Here is a 19,982-nt window from a genome sequence, read left to right as displayed (position 1 = left end):
GTTTGTTTGGAAAATTGTAAAATAATCCAGTTTTTGTAATAAAAGTAAAAATACATTGTTTCAGAATATTTGAAGTTTATATTTTCATGTACTTATGTGCACACATGCACAAAGTGTCTTCTCTCTGTGTTTCACTAATCCACTACAATATCACTAATGATGGAATTATTATGTGACGACTTATTTTAAACAATTATCTTTTTATAGAAATTATATTTAAAGATTGCATCAAGAAAATAGTAATAATTGTTTTTTTAGTCGAAAAAAACATTTTTTGGATTTTTGTGAATTAGAGATTTTATAATGAATTTTTTGGAAATTAGCAATCTAGAAGTTTCGCCAATGGTCGATTCACAATTTGTAGTCCCTTCGCGTGTTACGTTCAATCAGGTAGATTAATATTTTACTCTTTGATACGTCTTAGTTCATTTGTACTAATATTAATTTACTACTATAAATATATTTAATTTTAGAATGGAGTAAAAAGGACATGGGATTATATCAAAGCACATGATGCGTATATTTTTTTGTTTTTAATTGCTATTTCTTTTTGTGTTTCCTAAAATTGTTTATTTAAAACAAGTAATCATAACTGTTCTTAATGAAAACATAGTTATCGTTTATAATTTTAGAGTAGCGATTCTTCTTTTTAATACAACAAAGCAAGCTTTTATTCTTGTAAAGCAGTTTAGACCAGGTAAAAAATTCTGCTTGTTAAATGTTTAATTTCATTTTTGTAGTTGTGCTGATTTAGAAATTTAGAAATGTAAAAAAAGAAGCAAAATAAAAAAGTGTTTCAAAATACAAAAAAGAAAATAATTTTGAATATTTCTCAAAAATAGTTCAATACCTTTTTGGGTGAAACTTTATACTCTTGTTGATAATTTATAGATAGATAAATTGTCATCAAGAATATCTGTAAAAGTATGTCGTTACTGTAAACTTTTTTATTAGTATTTCAATAATAGAAGTAGTATAGCGACGCTAAGCTTATTTTATAAATAGAAGTAGAAGATCATTATTTGCTCATTTGTGCGGCGATTTTTACTCAAGGGTGTTACTTTTATTTTTAATTTAATTAAAGGCTCTGCGAAGGAAACCTTTTGATCTTTTTTGTTGTGTCTATTAGTTGAATTTAGCGTTGCATAATTTATGGGCATCCCTTACCCAATATCTTTTTTAATTATTTTATTTTTACCCTATATATTTTTAAATATTTTTGTCAGTAAAACAGAGTATAAAGTTGCAGGTTGATAATATATCTTTAAGACAATAAAGATAATTACACCCTTAACCAACTTTAAGTGGTTTTAAGTGTTAGCTTAGGTTTTTTTATGACAATTTGATTTTTTTTTTTGTATTGAAAATGGGATTAAGGTGGCTAGGATGTATAAAGAAAATGTTTGCAAAAACTCTTTTCTTTTTAAAAAAAATGTTTTGAAAGAACACTTTCAAAAACGAAAAAGATTTGTATGTTATCTTAAATCAATTACTTATTTCGAATTCTTAGTTTCGATACAATATTTCATATTCCTTAAAATAATGTGCCGTTTTTTGTTATAGGGGAGAGTGCATTATAATGGACCCCTTATGATGAGACGGTCCCCTATCAAATTTCTTTCTTAATCAATAAAGTTTTTATAGCAAAACTTTTTAGCAAAAGAGTATTTTAAAAGACTTTTGAAATTTTGATGATCAAAATACTTTTTAATGTAATTATTAAAAACAAATTTTGTTGTATGTTATATTTTCTAAAATTCTAATATGTTATCTTGTAATTTGTACATTATTAATTGGAGAATCGTCAATTAATTTCCTTTTTGAACTGCAAAGCAATGATATACTTTAAACGAGTTGAAAAAATTTTTTAAAACAAATTTGTAAATAATATTGACAATATTGTAACGAAAGTTACAAAAAAAGGTAACTAAGAAAAATAATTTATTAAAAATGACAACCGCAAGAATTATTTTTACAATAGTAGTTTTATACTCAGTAACGGGAGAGATATAGATACATTCTGGCTCAATCGAATTTATTTTGAGTGTAAATTTTTAATAGGATTAATGAACAGATGACTATATGTATTATCAACATATTAGTCACAGTTAATTCTCGAATAAAATTCGGGTTTTATTCAGGAGTTAAGGAGCCCGTTTTAGGCTAACACCAAAATGGTGAAATGGGCCCCTAGTATATCTCTTTTCTCTTTTCAACAGTTGCTTCTTAACGTAAGACATAATTATACTTTTAACTTTCTGATATTACACTGAAGAGCATTTTCTGAAAAATATATTTTTTGTAATTTTCGGTTGGTTGCTGCTAGTTGATTATATCATTTTTTGAAAAAGGGCTGTTTTAGGCCACTCTCCCCTACGTTGTTTAGTTTCTCGCGCTTTCTGTGATTTTTTGCACAGAAAATTTTTTTAAACTTTTAACTCTGTTTAAGAATACAACAAGGTTGTATTTAGACATTTAGCGTCAGGTGCACTGAAAAATGCTGTCTTTTTTATCTATTAATTAATGGCAATCGATATATATATATAACACTCCGCTTCAACATTCTAGAGTGTGTTTGAAACTACCTGTTCTAAGCAAGAAAAGTTTTCATTCAACTCCCTAAATTTTTATATTTTGTTTATTTCTTTTTTTACTTTGTTTTTGAAATTCTTTGTGATATTTTAGTTTTACATAAAATGTTAACTATCTAAATAAAATCTTTGGTTTTTTCATTATTTTTTTTATTAGCTCTTTATATGGCGATTAATGAAAGAGTGAACTCAGAAGATATATCTGTTTTGGAAAAAAAAGAAAAAGAGTTAAAAATATCTGTTCCTTTTGAAAAAGGTGTTTCTTATGAACTCTGCGCTGGAATAGTTGACAAAGACTGCACTCTTGTTGAAATAGCTCAAGCGGAGATATTGGAGGAAACTGGCTACCAAGTTTCTATTAATAAAATAAAGCCATTGTTTGAGTATAACGCTGTAGGTTTTTCTGGCAATCTTACGACAGTATTTTTTGCTGAAGTTACTGATGAAATGATAGTTAATGAAGGAGGCGGCAATAAACACGATGGAGAGTTTATCGAACTGTTTTACTTACCTATAAAAGATGCAAAAGAGTTTATATATAACAATGATTATCCAAAAACTTCGTCAGTCTCTGCAGCCATCGGATGGTATTTTTTAAACTATTCATAAAATTATTTATAAATAAAACTATCAAATCAGATTAATAAAAATGTTTATGAAATAAAAAAAATACCTTATAGCACTTTTCGTCTGCTGCGCAAAAATGTTTTTGTGCGAATAAATCAACTAATAAATAAGCTTTTATTTGAAAAGGTTCGTTTTTAACTATTTGGGGAAGGTTATGTTTTGGGTTTTTTTTTTTTTTTAGTTTCCTATAGAACGTTGCCACGACGAGTTATAATAGGATAAAAAATTTTTGACAGCCTAAAGGAATGTTTTGCCACTCACTTTAGAATCCAAAAGGATTGTAAAGCAATATAAGATATGAATATAAATACTGTTTTATTGATACTTGTATATAATATTGTTTTTTGATTGAGTGGTAGTTGACACGTTCAGGGTTGAGCTCAAATACAAATATTTTAATTCTAGATTCCCGAATACAATTATATGTAAAAGACACTTTCCAAATAGATATACAAATATTTGTATTTTAAATTTAGGAAAAAACATAAATATTTTTTCTTAACCTAAAATACTTAAGATAAACATTTTTTGTGTTGAAAATGAAAAAAATTGTTTGTTATAACAAAAAAAGAACGAATCTCTTAGTTTTCTTTAAAAAAAAAACGCAGTCAACTTAGTTATGGAACTACAAATACATTCATCAAGTATATTTAATTATTTTTAAAATTTTTTAATCGAATACGAAATAAATATAACCTTTTATTGTTAATTACAAATACTTATTTGACCCCAATCCTGGCAATGTTAAATAAGTTTCCTCTCAATGCAGGTTTCAAAGACATTTTGCATTAGTGTATAAGATCAAGTTTACGCTCTAGCGGCGAACGGACACGATTTTCTTACAACCAGTGAAATTAAAAAATAAAAATAGAATAACTAAAGATATATCAAGACGAAACAACCTAAGAATTGACGGCATACCTAAAAGCAAAAATGAAACATGGGAAGAAACAGATGAAAAGATCCTGAAATTCTTATCTGAAAAATTGGCCGTTGAAGGAACTGAGATAGAAAGGGCACATCGTACAGGAGTAAAAAAAGAAGGGCGATCTAGAACAATCGTACTGACGCTACTTAGGTATAAGGATAAATCTAAAATATTAAAAAAAAAGAATCGACTTAAGGGGCTTGATATATATGTAAATGAAGACTATTCACAGGAAACAACGACCATTAGAAAGAAATTGTTTTTCGAAGGAAACAAAACGGCGAAAAGGTCATTGTCAGGTATGACAAAATTATTAAATTAAACAATATCCAAAAAAAAGTAACTTTTATTTTTATTATTATTATTATTATTATTATTATTATTATTATTATAAAGTTTTTTTTATTTTTATTTTTCGGTTGCAAATATTTATTATGGAATCGACAGACAAAACAACTGAAATACAATATTTTGATTATTTTGATAATGAAAACACTCTTTCACTGAATAGTACTAACAACCCGGGTAAAAATATTTCTGAAAACATAAAATTCAACTCTAATTATTATAGTATTGAGGAAGTATCTTGTTTTATAAAAGCGTCACAATCTGCTTTCTCAGTGCTGACCTTAAACATACGCAGCATGAGTGAAAATTTTGAAAACTTTAAGGCAATGCTACATGACATAATTAACAAATTTAAGGTAATATGTCTTATAGAAACATGGTGTAGAGACGATAAATCTTAAACTCAAATTCTCAAATACAAGGATTTAAAGCTCTCCATTATACTCGAAGAAGAGGAAATGGTGGGGGTTTATGTTTTTTCATACATAATATTCTTTTACTCAAAAAGCTAGAACACTTGAGTGTACTAAACGCAAACTGCGAATTGATAAACCAAGATGAAACAAATGCGTTTATAACTGCAATATAATGATGGTGGCAATATAAAATCTTTTGAAAAGTACTTAACTCATTATATAAAATTAACTCTGGCGCGGTGTTAACTCACTTGCAAATTGCTTCCAGAGTAGTACATTAATTAGGTAATCTAATTTATAGTATTAATTGTACATTATTGCATCAGTGCAATATCTGCCCGCTTTCTCTATACTATCTTTCTAACTCGACTTCTTCTGACTTTTACTTTATTATCCTTCGTATTTCCTAAACTCACTTACTCTTGGTCTCTGAAGCGAGTGATGATGCTCCTTATGGAGTTGAAGTCGTCTTTGCAGGCCCGGTTATCTGACCCTCTATATGGCAATTAGCCGGAGGTTAAACCACAGTACCTAGATAAATTTCACTTTCTCAAAATCAAAATATATGGTCAAGTAATCTTCATTCAATGATTGTTATTTGATATTTCAATTGAGTTTTTCTACTCCGTTTTCTATATTTACGACTAATTTCTCCATGTGTTGCATTTTTTCTTCTTCTTTAAAGTATATGTACAAGGTAAACAATAAAGTATAAATAATTAGGATGTTACTTTTTTCGTTTTATAGTACTGATCTTTATTGTATTGATAAATATTGATCAAATACTTGTAATGTAATTTCATGTTCTTTCTTCGTCAGTAATAATGTTACCTCTTCTGTGATACATCTGTACAATGCTACTCTTCTGGTCTAAAGGTTTATGAATATGCACATACACATACAAACGCACACACATGCATATATAGATACATACATACATACATACATACATACATACATACATACATACATACATACATACATACATACATACATACATACATACATACATACATACATACATACATACATACATACATACATACATACATACATACATACATACATACATACATACATACATACATACATACATACATACATACATACATACATACATACATACATACATACATACATACATACATACATACATACATACACGCATACACACATGCATACATACATATACACACATACATACAGTTATGTATATATATATATCCATTTTTTTTTTTAAAAAAAACATCTTCGCCTCCAACAAGGCTGCAAGCAGCCACTAATTAAAGTTGGAAGTTACTGAAAGAGAAAAGATGAAGATTTTAGAGCAAGATAACGATATCCATATACATATAAACACATATATATCTTTAAACACACATTCTTAAGACTGTACAAAATAACGTTGATTGAAACGAAGATTGAAAAGAAAACTAAGCTTAAAAGATTACAAAGTCCTTGGATGACAAATGGGCTTATCAAATCTCCTGAAAAAAAAAACTCTATGAAAGGTTTCTGAAAAAAACGACTTATAAAAATGAAAAAACATATAAACAATATAAAAATTTATTTAAAACTTTAAAAAAAACAATAAAAAAAAAATATTATTACAATTTATTAGAAAATAATATTGGTAACACTTAAAAAACATGGAGCATAATAAAAGAGGTTACAGGAATAATATGGTCCGTTAAAAAAGATACAACTAAAATGTTTCCAAAATACTTAAGAACACATGAAAGTGATATTGCAGCCTCCAAATTTATAGACATTGCTGAGAAATTTAACAACTTCTTTACAAAAATTGGGGAAAAACTTTACAATCGCTAAAAAAAAACACGCTACAATCAAACAAAAGCCTAGGGCTTGACGACATTAGCGCAAATGTCGTAAAAAGTATCTACGATATTATTGAATATCCTTTCTGCATATTTACAACATGTCTTTAAATCACGGAATATTTCCTGAACAGCTTAAGATGGCTAAAGTTATTCCTGTATATAAAAGCGGGGACAATTCTATGGCTTCTAACTATGGACCCATTTCTATTTTGCCCTGTTTTTCGAAAATATTAGAGCGCATAATGGACAATAGACTCTATAACTTTCTAGTTAATCATCACCTTTTAAATAATAATCAACATGGATTTCAAAAACGACACTCAACAGAACACGCTGTAGTCAAACTTGTAAATGAAACTTTAAATGGATTCGATAAAAATAAATAAACTCTAGGGGTATTCCTTGATCTTTCAAAAGCATTTCAAGAACTAGAAAATTTAAACGAATGATTTAAGGCCAACAAACTGTCGCTAATGTAGATAAATCAAAGCATCTTCTTAAATCAACGTAGAAAAAAGCAAATATATTCCTTTTATAAAATCTTTTGGTTCAGACACCCTCCCCTTAAAATTTCTAGAACTGGTTATCGAGAAAACTAAACTTAAAAGAGAAGACTCGATTAACTTTTTAGGTATAATTCTTAATGAAAGTGTTTGCTGGAGTAATCGTATCAAAAGGGTGGAAAAGAAAATATCTAAAATGATTGGAATTAAGTATAAATCAAAGCATCTTCTTAATACAACTTGTTTAAAAAATATTTATTTCTCTTTTATTCACAGCTGCATCAATTACTGTAACATATTCTGGGCGAATACTTATCCAACAAAGCAATTAAAATGCAATTTACAAAAAACAAAAACATGCATGTTGCTTGATATTAAACACAAACAGAGTAAACTTTCTAGCCCTAATCTTAGATGAACATTTACGTTGGAGTTTACATATAAAAAGTATTGAAAATAAAATATCCAAAAATTTAACAATGATATATTGGACCAAACCATTTTTAAACTATAGTTCTTTAAAAAGTTTATATTTTTCTTTTATTCATAGTTATTTAATCTATTGCAATATTGCATAGGCAAGTACAAACCATACAAAATTGTACTGTAAACAAAAACACGCGTGCAGAATAATTTTTCTTCTGCGCATACTTGGAGCATTAAATATATATAAGATCAACTTACACCAAGTTTTAATGTTCATGCTTAAAACAAATATAGGATTATCTCCTAAAATATTTCAATCCTATTTTGACAAAACAGTTCATAAATATACAACAAAATTTTCAAATAACAACTTTGTTGTCCCAAAATATTATTCAAAACTAACTTCATATTCAGTTCTTTATCGTGGACTTTACTTATTTCTTATAATTGTAAATACACATAAAACTAGTATAGAGCAGTTTAAAAATGAATCAAAACAGGCATTCTTACTTATGGATTTTAATATATCCGATTTTAAATGTGTTTTTTTAATTAAAACTCAAATACAAAAAAATAATTAATACAAAAATTATGTCACTGAGTGTATCAACATTTTATTTTATTATTACCTTAACTATTGTATTACCTCTATGGCGTTTGTTAATTTATTTACGTTATTTCTATGAAGTATACTAATTTATTATTATTTCTATGGTGTATATTGATTTATTTACTTTTTATTTTTAAATCTTACTTTAAATTTTTAAGTTTTAAGCAAATGATAATATCTTATTTATTTTTTCTTATTCACTTGAACTTATTCTTCCCTTAAATTTTGATTCTTTAAATTTTTCTTTAAAAGACAACGAGTTGTTATCTATTTTACTTTTATATTTTTTTTAATAAATAGTTTGTTAATTATAGATATTTAAATATTACGGTTTTTGTAAAAACGTTAGAATGGGGCTCGGTGATAAAGCTAAATAAGTCTTCTTCTTGCCCCGCCAATATTTATTTTTATTTATATGCTTCGAAACTGTATATATTATTAAACGGCAAAAAAAAAAAACAGGTACGAAAGTGTCAAACCTCTACTAAGAGAACTTGGAGTGCCTAATGTCTAAGAAGTAAATATTCTTAACATACTACTTTTTATGTTTAAGTTAAAGAATCTACTACCAAACACTTTCCAATATCAATTTATTTCTATAAACCACAAATACCAAACTAAGTACTCAATTAACAACTTTGTTATACCAAAAACTTTATTAAAACAAGCTGACTTCTCAATATCTTGCCGAGGGCCACGATTGTGGAACTCAATTCTAACAAGTAATATAAAGACTATAACTTCCACTTTACATTTGAATCGTGCAACAAAACAACACATATTCAATTTTGATTATAAACAATTACTAACTTACTTTTACTAAGCCTTTATTTAACTTTAGTTATTTAATATCTTATATATTGAATACGTTTTTTATTTTTTTATTTTTTCAATATGTATTTTCTTCAATATGTATGGATTTCAAACATAAGTTATTATATGAACGTAAAAAAAATAATAATCATAAGAAATAAAAATAAAAATGAAAAAAATAAAATAAAAAAATTTTATGCATGTGTATTATATGCAAGATTTTATCTAAATTTGTAACAACGGGGCTGGATGATAAGACAATGCCCTCTGCCAGCTTCAGTCGAAATTTTTCAAAACTTTATATTGTTATGTTGTAAAACATTGTAAAGCTTATTTCAAAGGACGAAATAAATAAATAGTAGTGCTGTGACCAAAACTAAAAATTGTAACTAACTTAACTAAAAAAACCGTAACTAAAATTACCCAACTAACTTTTTAGTCTAACTAAAATTAGTCGACTAACTTTTTAGTCTAACTAAATTTAGTCGACTAACTTTTTAGTCTAACTAAAATTAGTCGACTAACTTTTTAGGCTAACTAAATTTAGTCGACTAACTTTTTAGTCTAACTAAAATTAGTCGACTAACTTTTTAGTCTAACTAAATTTAGTCGACTAACTTTTTAGTCTAACAAAATTTAGTCGACTAACTTTTTAGTCTAACTAAAACTAGTCGGCTAACTTTTTAGCGTAAATAAATTAGTCGACTAACTTTTTAGTCTAACTAAATTTAGTGGACTAACTTTTTAGTCTAACTAAATTTAGTCGACTAACTTTTTAGTCTAACTAAAATTAGTCGACTAACTTTTTAGTCTAACTGAATTTAGTCGACAACTTTTTAGTCTAACTAAATTTAGTCAACCAACTTTTTAGCGTAACTAAAATTAGTCGATTAAAACAAGCTTCAGTAATAAAAACTGAATAACCTATGAAGCCATGAAATTTTCACACACGATGGCACATTATTGTGGCGGTTGAATGTCCCAAATATGGTTCATAGGGGCACGTCAAATCAAATTCGTAACGTATTAAATCAACTTTGATTATTAGAATTTTGTCCCAGCTCTGAGACAACTACCAATGCGGTTGTTGCAACTGTTTATAAATGGGCACGGAATCTAAAAAAGGCACCCTTTGAACGTTTAATTAACATTCTGCAGTTTAATTTAACGTCTAATTCGGGGTTGGGAAATCCAACTTGTTGGGGGTACTTTTGTTCTCACGCTTCAATCACCGCAATTTTTTTGAGAAACATTTTCATTTGACTTAACAACATTCTTGAGTTATGAGTTCGCACGATGCCTAAAAGTGTCATATCTGAAACATCAAAAAAATCCTGCCCACGCCGCTGGTAAAACAATATACGAAAAATAAAATTTTCGCAAGAATCACAAGCGAAAAGAAACTTGCTAATCGATTCATTTCGAAAGAAGATTTTTGAAACCTACCGAAAGGACTCAGTTAAAAAATAATATCAGTTTTTTACTTCATAAAAATTTGCGTGCGCGATAATTGACACTTATGAGTAATGAGCATTTAATTACTTACTTCATTGAACGGATTTTTTTAAATGGAACATTTCAATCTTGTTTTTATGACGAATTTCACGTTTTCTTCCGTAAGTGACCGTTCTTCAAGTGGATTTATCGAAAATTTTCCTTTCGAAATAAGTTTTTTGATCATTATTTGAAATAACAAACTAGTAAAAATTTAACATGTTGCTATACTGAAGATAAAGTTTCATTACAAACAGTTTGATATATACAGATATTTTATTTTCACATTTCTTGCAGTTAGGCGAATAAACTTCCTTTATAGATTTCGAAACGTAGATATTAAAAGCGATCATTTCTCAAGTGCTACTTCCGAAAGTGAAACTTTTGGAAGTTTTGGAAGAGCATTATTTGAAATAGCAACTTGCGAAAGTCTAATTTTCAGAAGTATTATTTGCGAAAGTTACTGTGACAAATTTTAATGCTTCTATATATTCGTTACGAATAAAAATAAATGCTAATTGTATATACCCTTTTGAAAGATTTTTTTACAGAAATCTTTGAAACCTTTCGGTTAACAACCCTATTTCAAAGGCTTAAAATAGCGACATAGGAAAAATTATCCCAGATAAGTAACATTCCTAAAATTGGATTTTATTATACATTGCCTATAAATTTTCATTTTCATATTAGTGATATATAGTATTGGAGCCAGCGAGAAGGAAAGGTGGTGTTGGGGGTATGACACTCACTATCTATTACCATGGAACTATAAGAGATGGACGTGCAACCTATTGTTTTACATCAAAGAGGCCGCAGAAATCAGCGAGCCATGCGAGTTTCCGACAAACTCTAAATATTCACCCGTCAACAAAAAATTCTATTAAAATGGCTGCCCTTAGATTTAAACAGAAACTCTGATCACGTGGTTTTAGTTTAAATTTTATAGCATTTGTTTAATAAGACTGTTCAGGATAAGTAACTACTTCACGTGTTGACAAATTACTAAACAAATTACACCAAGGAAAAGAAAATCAGTTGTCGGCACGAACAGATTTTCATCATTTTTCCAAGATAAACATTTGTAAATTTGGGAACTTTTTTCGTGTAAACAAAGTTCCATCAATAATAAAATAGATCTGTAAAGATAATTGTAAAATGACTAAAAAAAGTAAAGCGAAAAGTAAAAATGCTTAAATAGTATTTTTAGTCAAGGTCTGGTTTCATGCAACTCCTTGGTCCTTCATTCACCAGCCTTAGTTTTGTGTATTTTTTGAGTATTATTTCCGATATGTCGCCATTTTTTGCCTGGACTACTCTATAAGCTCCATAATATATATTCCACTGAGTATTGTTTTTTAGTAGGTGTATTTTCTAATGGGCTTTTTTATAACTCGTTTGATAATGCAAAACCTTTTAAAAAGTTATTCAAGTTAGTCAAGGCACATAATAACCCATTTGTTTTTGTCAAATAAAAATTAGTTTATATATAGCTGGTAAATCATGCTATATTAATATTAAATACTTAGTTATTCTTGCGGTTTGCCATAAATTGGCTTTGCTAAATTCTTTAAAACTGTGACAAATTATTTTTTTCTTTATTGTATTTATATTCATTTTATGTATGAGTTATTTATCCTTAACTGTATATATTTCTGTTGTTAAACATAAAAATAAAAAATTCTATAATATTCATAAACAATAAGTCTACAGCAATATAGTAGATGGTGTAGTTCCCTGGACATGAAACCAATATTCTCTAAGAAGCTACAAAACTAGTTGATATTTTGTATTATTTGTTATATCTCTAGTTATACATGTACTAAAGTAGTTAAGTAAATGATCTCAATTTCTATATTATTATCAGTGTTATTTCTTAAAATATAAGGAATATCTAGCTATATAAAATTAAACTTAAAATCTGATTCTATTGTAGCCATTCTTGACGATTTTTTTATTATTCAAATAAACATATGTAACTTATATCATTGTATAGAGCTTGACTTGACTTAAAAAACGAGGGGTCATTCGGCCTTTGAAGTTTAGCGGATTTAAAGTTATTGAATTTTTTGTAGTGCAATAATTGATGATTTTTTGACGAAAGGTATAGGGCTATGGAAAATTTGCATTGTTATGGCACCGAAAATTTGCATTATGTCACGCAAAATCAAAACAAAAAACGTCATAAAATATGCGAAGGAAGATAGTTATATATATATACATAGTTTCTATATACAAATCCTTAGAACCTATTCTTCAAGAAAACATAAATAAATACTTGTTATAAAAAGAGGAAAGAGTAAACTTGCAATTTCCACCTGGACACTTTTAAAAAACACTTTTTTTTTTCTATAAAAATAAACCTTGAAGTTTTGAAACGCTAAGAACTAAAAATTTATGTATAAAAGTTAAAAAGTGTGCACATTCCATTTGATTCGTCATCCCTTTTTTAATGTATACGGAAAGTTTTATAAAAATTGGATGTGTTTTGGTACTAAGGAATCCTAACCTCTAAAAGCTTTGTTTTAAAAAAATGTTCCCGCTTCGAGCTTTTTTCTTAAAAGTGGTCTTAAGATATGGATAAAATTTAAATGAAGCCATATAAACCATAGTACTTTCTATATATGACTGGAAAGAGGTTGAGTAACACTAATTGATGCAAAAAACCTTAAGGTGTTTGCTTAAGCATACAAAAAGATATAAGAGAGTAAAGTTCATGAAAGTTACGTGTTTTTTTTCAAACGTCAAATGTTTTTCGTTGAGCCGTGGAATCGCTATCTATTGCTGTTATCTTGAATAACTAAGAGGAAGTTGATGTAACTGGTTAGACGAGACCAAAAGTTTTCGACGAATCCGACAGACTTTATAATTTAATTTCTATTCTTTAAAACGAAAGATTTGTAACAATGCGCAATGAGCATGGTTCGCAAAAAAAAATAAAAATAAATTGCACGTCCATCTCTTATAGGCCATGCTGTTACCGATATTTAGTTTAATCATTCGGCAACTTAAGATGTTATTATAATTATTAGCAAATCTCAGCAATCGATATATATATTCTTATACTCAGCAAGTATAATTTTTAATCGGCAATTATTTATACGGCAGTTTTTAACTTACCACCTCTCCCCCCCCCCCCTGTATACTAGTGAATATACTTAGTCTCTAAATATTTAATTTCATATAAGCGATAAGAAGTACCAATTTATTAACGCTAACTTCCATCATTTTTCTCAACAAGCTTGACATTTAATGAGAAAGCTTATATATGCAACGTTATCATTACATTCATAATTAAAACTTTATCATTTTCTCATTTTTTCAACGTACGGACAAATAAGCACGGAGTTGCACTTAAATTGGTTGGCGTATTTAGGTTATGTTTGTTACAATTTAAGTACATTTAAGCTTCGGCAATTTATTTATTCTAAAATGCATACCAAATGTTAAACGTATTAATAGAGTTTTTAAAATGCAAAACATTTAATAGCATTTACCGAGAGGCTCATCGTCCGCATTTAAAAATGCTACCTCCGCAATTAAATCGTGTAAAACTGTAAAATAAGATAAACATTCTGTTAAATGGCAGCGGTCGCTTTATTAAACCAGAAAATTTCTTATCACTTTTTAATTACTTAAAAAATGCAGAATATCTATCATTTTAAAGTACATTTTCACTTTTTGTTTAAAAAAAAATTAAGTTACGATATATTTTTCCCAAAATAATGTGTTTTTTTTGGTATCAAAAATTTAATTTTTAGTCGTATATAAACTCATTTAATTATATTAAATATGGCTGTATACTAGGCAGCAGCAATTTTTGGCTTTAAATTGCTTCAAGCTGGAGTAGATAGTTTGTTAGAAAATAAGAGTTTTAGCGTGAAAAGTAAGATCTAAAGTTAACTAGAAGCAATCTTATTTATAAAGTAAGTTTGAAATATCAACTTAAATGAACCGCATTTCAGACGCCATTTTTTGTAGAATTGTAAAGAAACGGTAAGGTTAATGAAATCATTCATTATGAAATATAAACTTGGGTGGGTCATAATTAATACATGAAAATGTAAAATACATTTACAAATGTAAAAAATAAACTTAAATTTAAGTAACATAGAATCGGGAAGACTTGCTACGTTCATATTTTGCACTTAGTTTTATAGTCTAATTAAGCAATTCGTTTTTCTAAAAAAAAAAATTGAAAATCGGATAATGATACTTTGCAAAAAATTTGCAACCTTGTTTGATTGTTTTTAAAACAAAACAGTTCAAGTTCTAAATTTAAGAGTTTTTACTTAAGAACAATAAAATAAATTCAAAAATAATTATTACAACAAGGTATTTCCGTATTACATTGATTAAATTGCACCAATTTTAAACCAAATTAAAAAATTCCAAATTTTCGTACAAAAACATCAACATTTGAAAACATTCAGCCGTCATCCTGTTTCGCTTAGCATACAAATTGTTTAATGCGTCAGAAAAAAGGCGCTCACTTGGTGCACTGGTAGCAGGTGTACATAAAATCATCGTTGAAATGCAATACAATATTGGAAAAACATATTGATTTTGATGCCAAAACTCTAAAACATTTTGTTCGTGCACTGACAATCTTATATATTCACTGTTTTCTTTTTTTAGATCTAAGGTTACATTTTTGTCACTATCACTTCCGGAATCATCTTCTTCATCCTCAAATGACAACTTAAATTTTTTTGATTCCTTTGTCACCTTTTTAATTGGAATTATTTCACCAACTCTTTTTGAGAGATAAAAATCTGACTAAAATTCTTTCACAATTTTTAAATATTTCTTTTTTTCGTACTTTTCAAAGAATTGAAAACTTTTATAATTTGGATCCAAAAACGTGGCACACAATAAAAAGGAATTATTCTCTAATTCATATAAATCTTTGTAAGTTTGTAAAGATTCTAACAAATGTGATTTCAATATTAGAATTAAAGGAGGAGTTTCACTTTTATTCTTACTCAGCTGCTTCTCAAGGTACTTTATACTTGGAATAATTAAAGAACACGTTGCATACCTATCGCCAGATAGTAAAACACTTACTTGATTAAAGCTTAATAAAGCATTTACCGTTTCTTTTAAGTTAACCATTTCATCTTCATCGAGTAAATATTTTCTCATATCTTTGTATTGTTGTTTCGAATTAAAGATATCTTTTACGGAGGAGTGAAGCTTAACCACTCGCTCTGCCATGAGAAACGTAGAGTGCCAACGAGTTTTCATATCTTGAATCAAATGAAGTATGTGATTTTTTTCGACACCTTGTCGTGTTTGACTTTCCTCTAAGAAATCTTTAAGTTGAGAAGAATGATTGAAAGATGTAACAATTTTCCTGCACTTAGTTAATGTTCTTGCAATGAAAAAGAATTTAGACGAACTATCTTTTTCACCTTCTTCAACTAAATCTATGACATTTTTAACAACTAATTGCAAAACATGTCCCATGCATCTTATTGGTTGAATGTTTAAACAAACTTTTAAAGAATTTAGACAGTTGCGTACGTTACTGGCGTTGTCTGATACTATACTCATTATTTTATCATCTACTTTAAACTTTTCTACAATTTTTAGCAAAGCCTCTTTTAAATTATCTGCATCATGGCGGCCATTAAGGTATGCAAAGCCCAAACAAAAACTGATGAAATTTGTTTTGTCAGAAATGAAATGTGCAGTTGCAGATATATAACTATAGTTTTGACAGGACGTCCATCCGTCAGTAGTAATAGATAAAACTTTAATTGATAATAATTTTGATTTCAAAAGTTCAACTTTTTCTCGATATAAATCAGTTAAAAGAGGTCTTAACTTTTTTCGGCAAGGCACTTTATACTTTGGATTTAAACACAAAACAAATTCTTTAAATGCACTACTTTCTACCAACATTAATGGAAGACAACAGGCAATAATGAAAATTAAAAGAGCTCTATCAATCTTATCGCTAACTTCTTTTGACAAGCCACTCATAGTTCGTTTTTTTTTCGGCGTTATTATTTTGTGATCATGTTCAAGATGGTAATCTAATATACTCTTTGATGTTTTACAAGAGTACTTTTTAGGTCTGTTACTATTACATTGATTGCATATCCATTTTGATGTTTCCTCCTCGATTGAGTAATATTCGTAAGTAGTTTTACCTGCTTCTTCAATGGACTAAGCATTAACTTCAATTTCTGTTTGACCGGATGAAAAACTTGAACTTGTTTCGCTATTGTTATGATCTGCAGGGTTTTGTTCATCTATAGTCTTTCTTTTATCCAATCTTTTCTTCGTCAGATTCATCAAATCAGATATTGAAGCAGCATATTCAATTGGAGAAAACGTATTATTTTTCGACATAGTTTAAAAATGCAATTTCTTAAAGTAAATTTAAATATATATTTGAGAATAACGGTTTATCTAATATATAGCGGGAAACCATTACTTTGAGGTGTCAGTTAAGGCATTCCTTAAATTTTGTTGTGTTGAGAAATTATATGAACATAATATGAATTAAGACAAATAAATCAACTTAAAGACATTCATTAAAACTTATTGTTTTTAAGAAACTTAAAATACGTAATATAATTTGTGACAATTAGGTAATAAAAATGCTTTGTTTGTACCTAGTATTGCCCCACATTTTCTTTCATTGAATTAAATAAAAATTGGTTTGTTTGCAGAACAACTCCGCCAAAAACAGCTGATATTTTATACCGAATACATAATTAGTTATTAGCATTTTAATAATAATTAAAAAAAAAATAAAAATTGAGAGTTGAACAAGATTTATATTCAATTACACAATATAGAAATAATAAAAAACATTAATTGCGTAACAAATTGTTACGCAGTTAATGTTTTTTATTATTTCTATATTGTGTAATTGTTACTAATAACTACAATCATATTGTCGTCACTGTAAAAACTGCGTTTTATGAGTGTAGAACAAAATAAATTAGGTATTATTACCTCAAAAAATGATTGCTGGTATTATATAAAAGAAATCCGAAAAAGCTTCTGCATACAACGCATTTCAAAAATATGGCACCATTTTTTTTTCTAATAGTTTATGGTTCATTTTAATTACAAATTGAAAAAATCCAGATTTAAACCGCTTTTCATTGAAAGTTAAAACAAGTACTTAGTGATAAGGGGGGAGTAATTGGATACAGTTTTTTTACTATTACTAAACTCCAAGTGTATATCTCGCAAACCTAAGAAAAAAAACTTGAAAAACTCTGAAAATCAACTTTGAAAATGATGCCATGGAGATCTAAATTGTAACTTACAGCAATTTGTTATTAAAAAAATGGCGCTTAAACCACTTCACAACTAACACATAACAAGATTTAAAAAAAGTATTTTTTGGGTAAAAGTAACAATATATTTTTCGCAAATTAAAAACTTAGTCGACTAAATTTAGTCAAACTAAAAAGTTAGTCGACTAATTTTAGTTACGCTAAAAAGTTAGTCGACTAATTTTAGTTAGACTAAAAAGTTAGTCGACTAAATTTAGTTAGACTAAAAAGTTAGTCGACTAATCTATTTACGCTAAAATGTCGGTCGACTAATTTTAGTTACGCTAAAAAGTTAGTCGACTAATTTATTTACGCTAAAAAGTTAGTCGACTAAATTTAGTTAGACTAAAAAGTTAGTCGACTAAATTTAGTTAGACTAAAAAGTTAGTCGACTAAATTTTGTTAGACTAAAAAGTTAGTCGACTAAATTTAGTTACGCTAAAAAGTTAGTCGACTGAATTTAGTTAGACTAAAAAGTTAGTCGACTAAATTTAGTTAGACGAAAAAGTTAGTCGACAAAACTTAGTTAGACTAAAAAGTTAGTCGACTAATTTATTTACGCTAAAAAGTTAGTCGACTAAATTTAGTTAGACTAAAAAGTTAGTCGACTAAATTTTGTTAGACTAAAAAGTTAGTCGACTAAATTTTGTTAGACTAAAAAGTTAGTCGACTAAATTTAGTTAGACTAAAACTAACCTTAACTCCTACCCCTAATAAATAGTGTATCAAGTTTTGTACCTATTCTCAGATGAAAAATTTATTTGATTACGAGGTAGATTATTGAATTCTGATTGGCACAGAGCGTTTATTTTTTAAAGGGTACCATTTTACAAGAAATCAATATTGCTTAGAAGTATTAGTCAATATTGTTAATAATAAGGAATCAATCAAATGATGTTGCTTAAATGTTAAGAATGCTTAAATTTTGATTTAGTTATTTGACAATGATTAAGATATCTTACAGTAATGTATATAAACATACCTTAATATGTACTCAAACCTTAATGTGTACTCAAACCTTAATGTGTACTCAAACCTTAATGTGTACTCAAACCTTAATGTGTACTCAAACCTTAATGTGTACTCAAACATTTTTTTGTTGCTGTTTTTTTATACTAACTATTTTTATATTACCACTGTTTTTTATTAGTTTTGTTGTCGCTATAATTGTTGGAGTATTTATATTTTTTTCTGTTTATTTAATTTTGACTATTTATTCTTTAGTCACCTTTAAATAACTCTCTCCTTTCCTTTTTTAAACACGGTTATTGCAGCTATTATTATTATTATTATTATCATTATAACATTCATTGACTTGTTGTCTGTTAATATGGTCCGTTAATAGGGATCGTCCATAAAGTACGTACGCTCTTATACAACCTCCCCAACCTCCTCCACCTCCCTAAAAGTACCTACGCTTTTAACCTACCTACCTAATATTTTTTAATACTTTTTTCAATTTAGTGTCCTCTTACTATTATAATTGACTCACTGCCCCCATCTCATATACGTCATTTGCAGATTTCCTATATTTATATAGGAAATCTGCAAATGACTCACTGCCCCCATCTCATATACATCATTTGCAGATTTATATATATATATATATATATATATATATATATATATATATATATATATATATATATATATATATATATATATATATATATATATATATATATATATATATTTTAAAGAAAAACACGATATTTTTAAATCTTGATATGTTTCGCAGTTAACAATAGGAAATATATATAATTAATTACCTAAATAATTTATTTTTATAGACATAATCATTATTGCAGGCGAAGATTGTTTATACTATATTATAACCTATATTATTTTACGTATTATATACATATACATATATAATTATTTTTATTATTCTTATAATTTTTAATTTATCATCATTATTATTTGTACTATTAATAACATGTCAAAATTAAAAAAATATATATATATATATTATGAAAACTAATTATTTTATAATATATATATATATTTATATATATATATATATATATATATATATATATATATATATATATATATATATATATATATATATTATAAAAAAATAATAA

General features: G+C 27.5%; 2 protein-coding genes across 2 annotated transcripts; one reads left to right on the top strand and one right to left on the bottom strand.

The window, feature by feature from the left end:
- Nucleotides 1–195: 195 nt before the first annotated feature.
- On the top strand, nt 196–3,270 carry LOC100202798 (uridine diphosphate glucose pyrophosphatase NUDT14). The gene is made up of 4 exons (XM_065804643.1): nt 196–390; nt 474–517; nt 633–697; nt 2,749–3,270. The coding sequence occupies exons 1-4, from the start codon at nt 304–306 to the stop codon at nt 3,198–3,200; spliced, it is 648 nt and encodes a 215-aa protein (XP_065660715.1). The 5' UTR covers nt 196–303; the 3' UTR covers nt 3,201–3,270.
- Nucleotides 3,271–14,965: 11,695 nt separating this feature from the next.
- Nucleotides 14,966–16,954, bottom strand: LOC136085236 (uncharacterized). The gene is made up of 3 exons (XM_065806525.1): nt 16,810–16,954; nt 15,459–16,758; nt 14,966–15,350 (listed from the first exon to the last, which is right to left on the bottom strand). The coding sequence occupies exons 1-3, from the start codon at nt 16,952–16,954 to the stop codon at nt 14,966–14,968; spliced, it is 1,830 nt and encodes a 609-aa protein (XP_065662597.1).
- Nucleotides 16,955–19,982: the final 3,028 nt, after the last annotated feature.

Source organism: Hydra vulgaris, chromosome 09 (genome assembly GCF_038396675.1).
Source record: "Hydra vulgaris chromosome 09, alternate assembly HydraT2T_AEP".
NCBI classification, from domain to species: Eukaryota; Metazoa; Cnidaria; class Hydrozoa; order Anthoathecata; family Hydridae; genus Hydra; species Hydra vulgaris.
The sequence above is the reverse complement of the archived record's forward strand: the minus strand, read 5'-3'. Positions and strand labels throughout refer to the sequence as shown.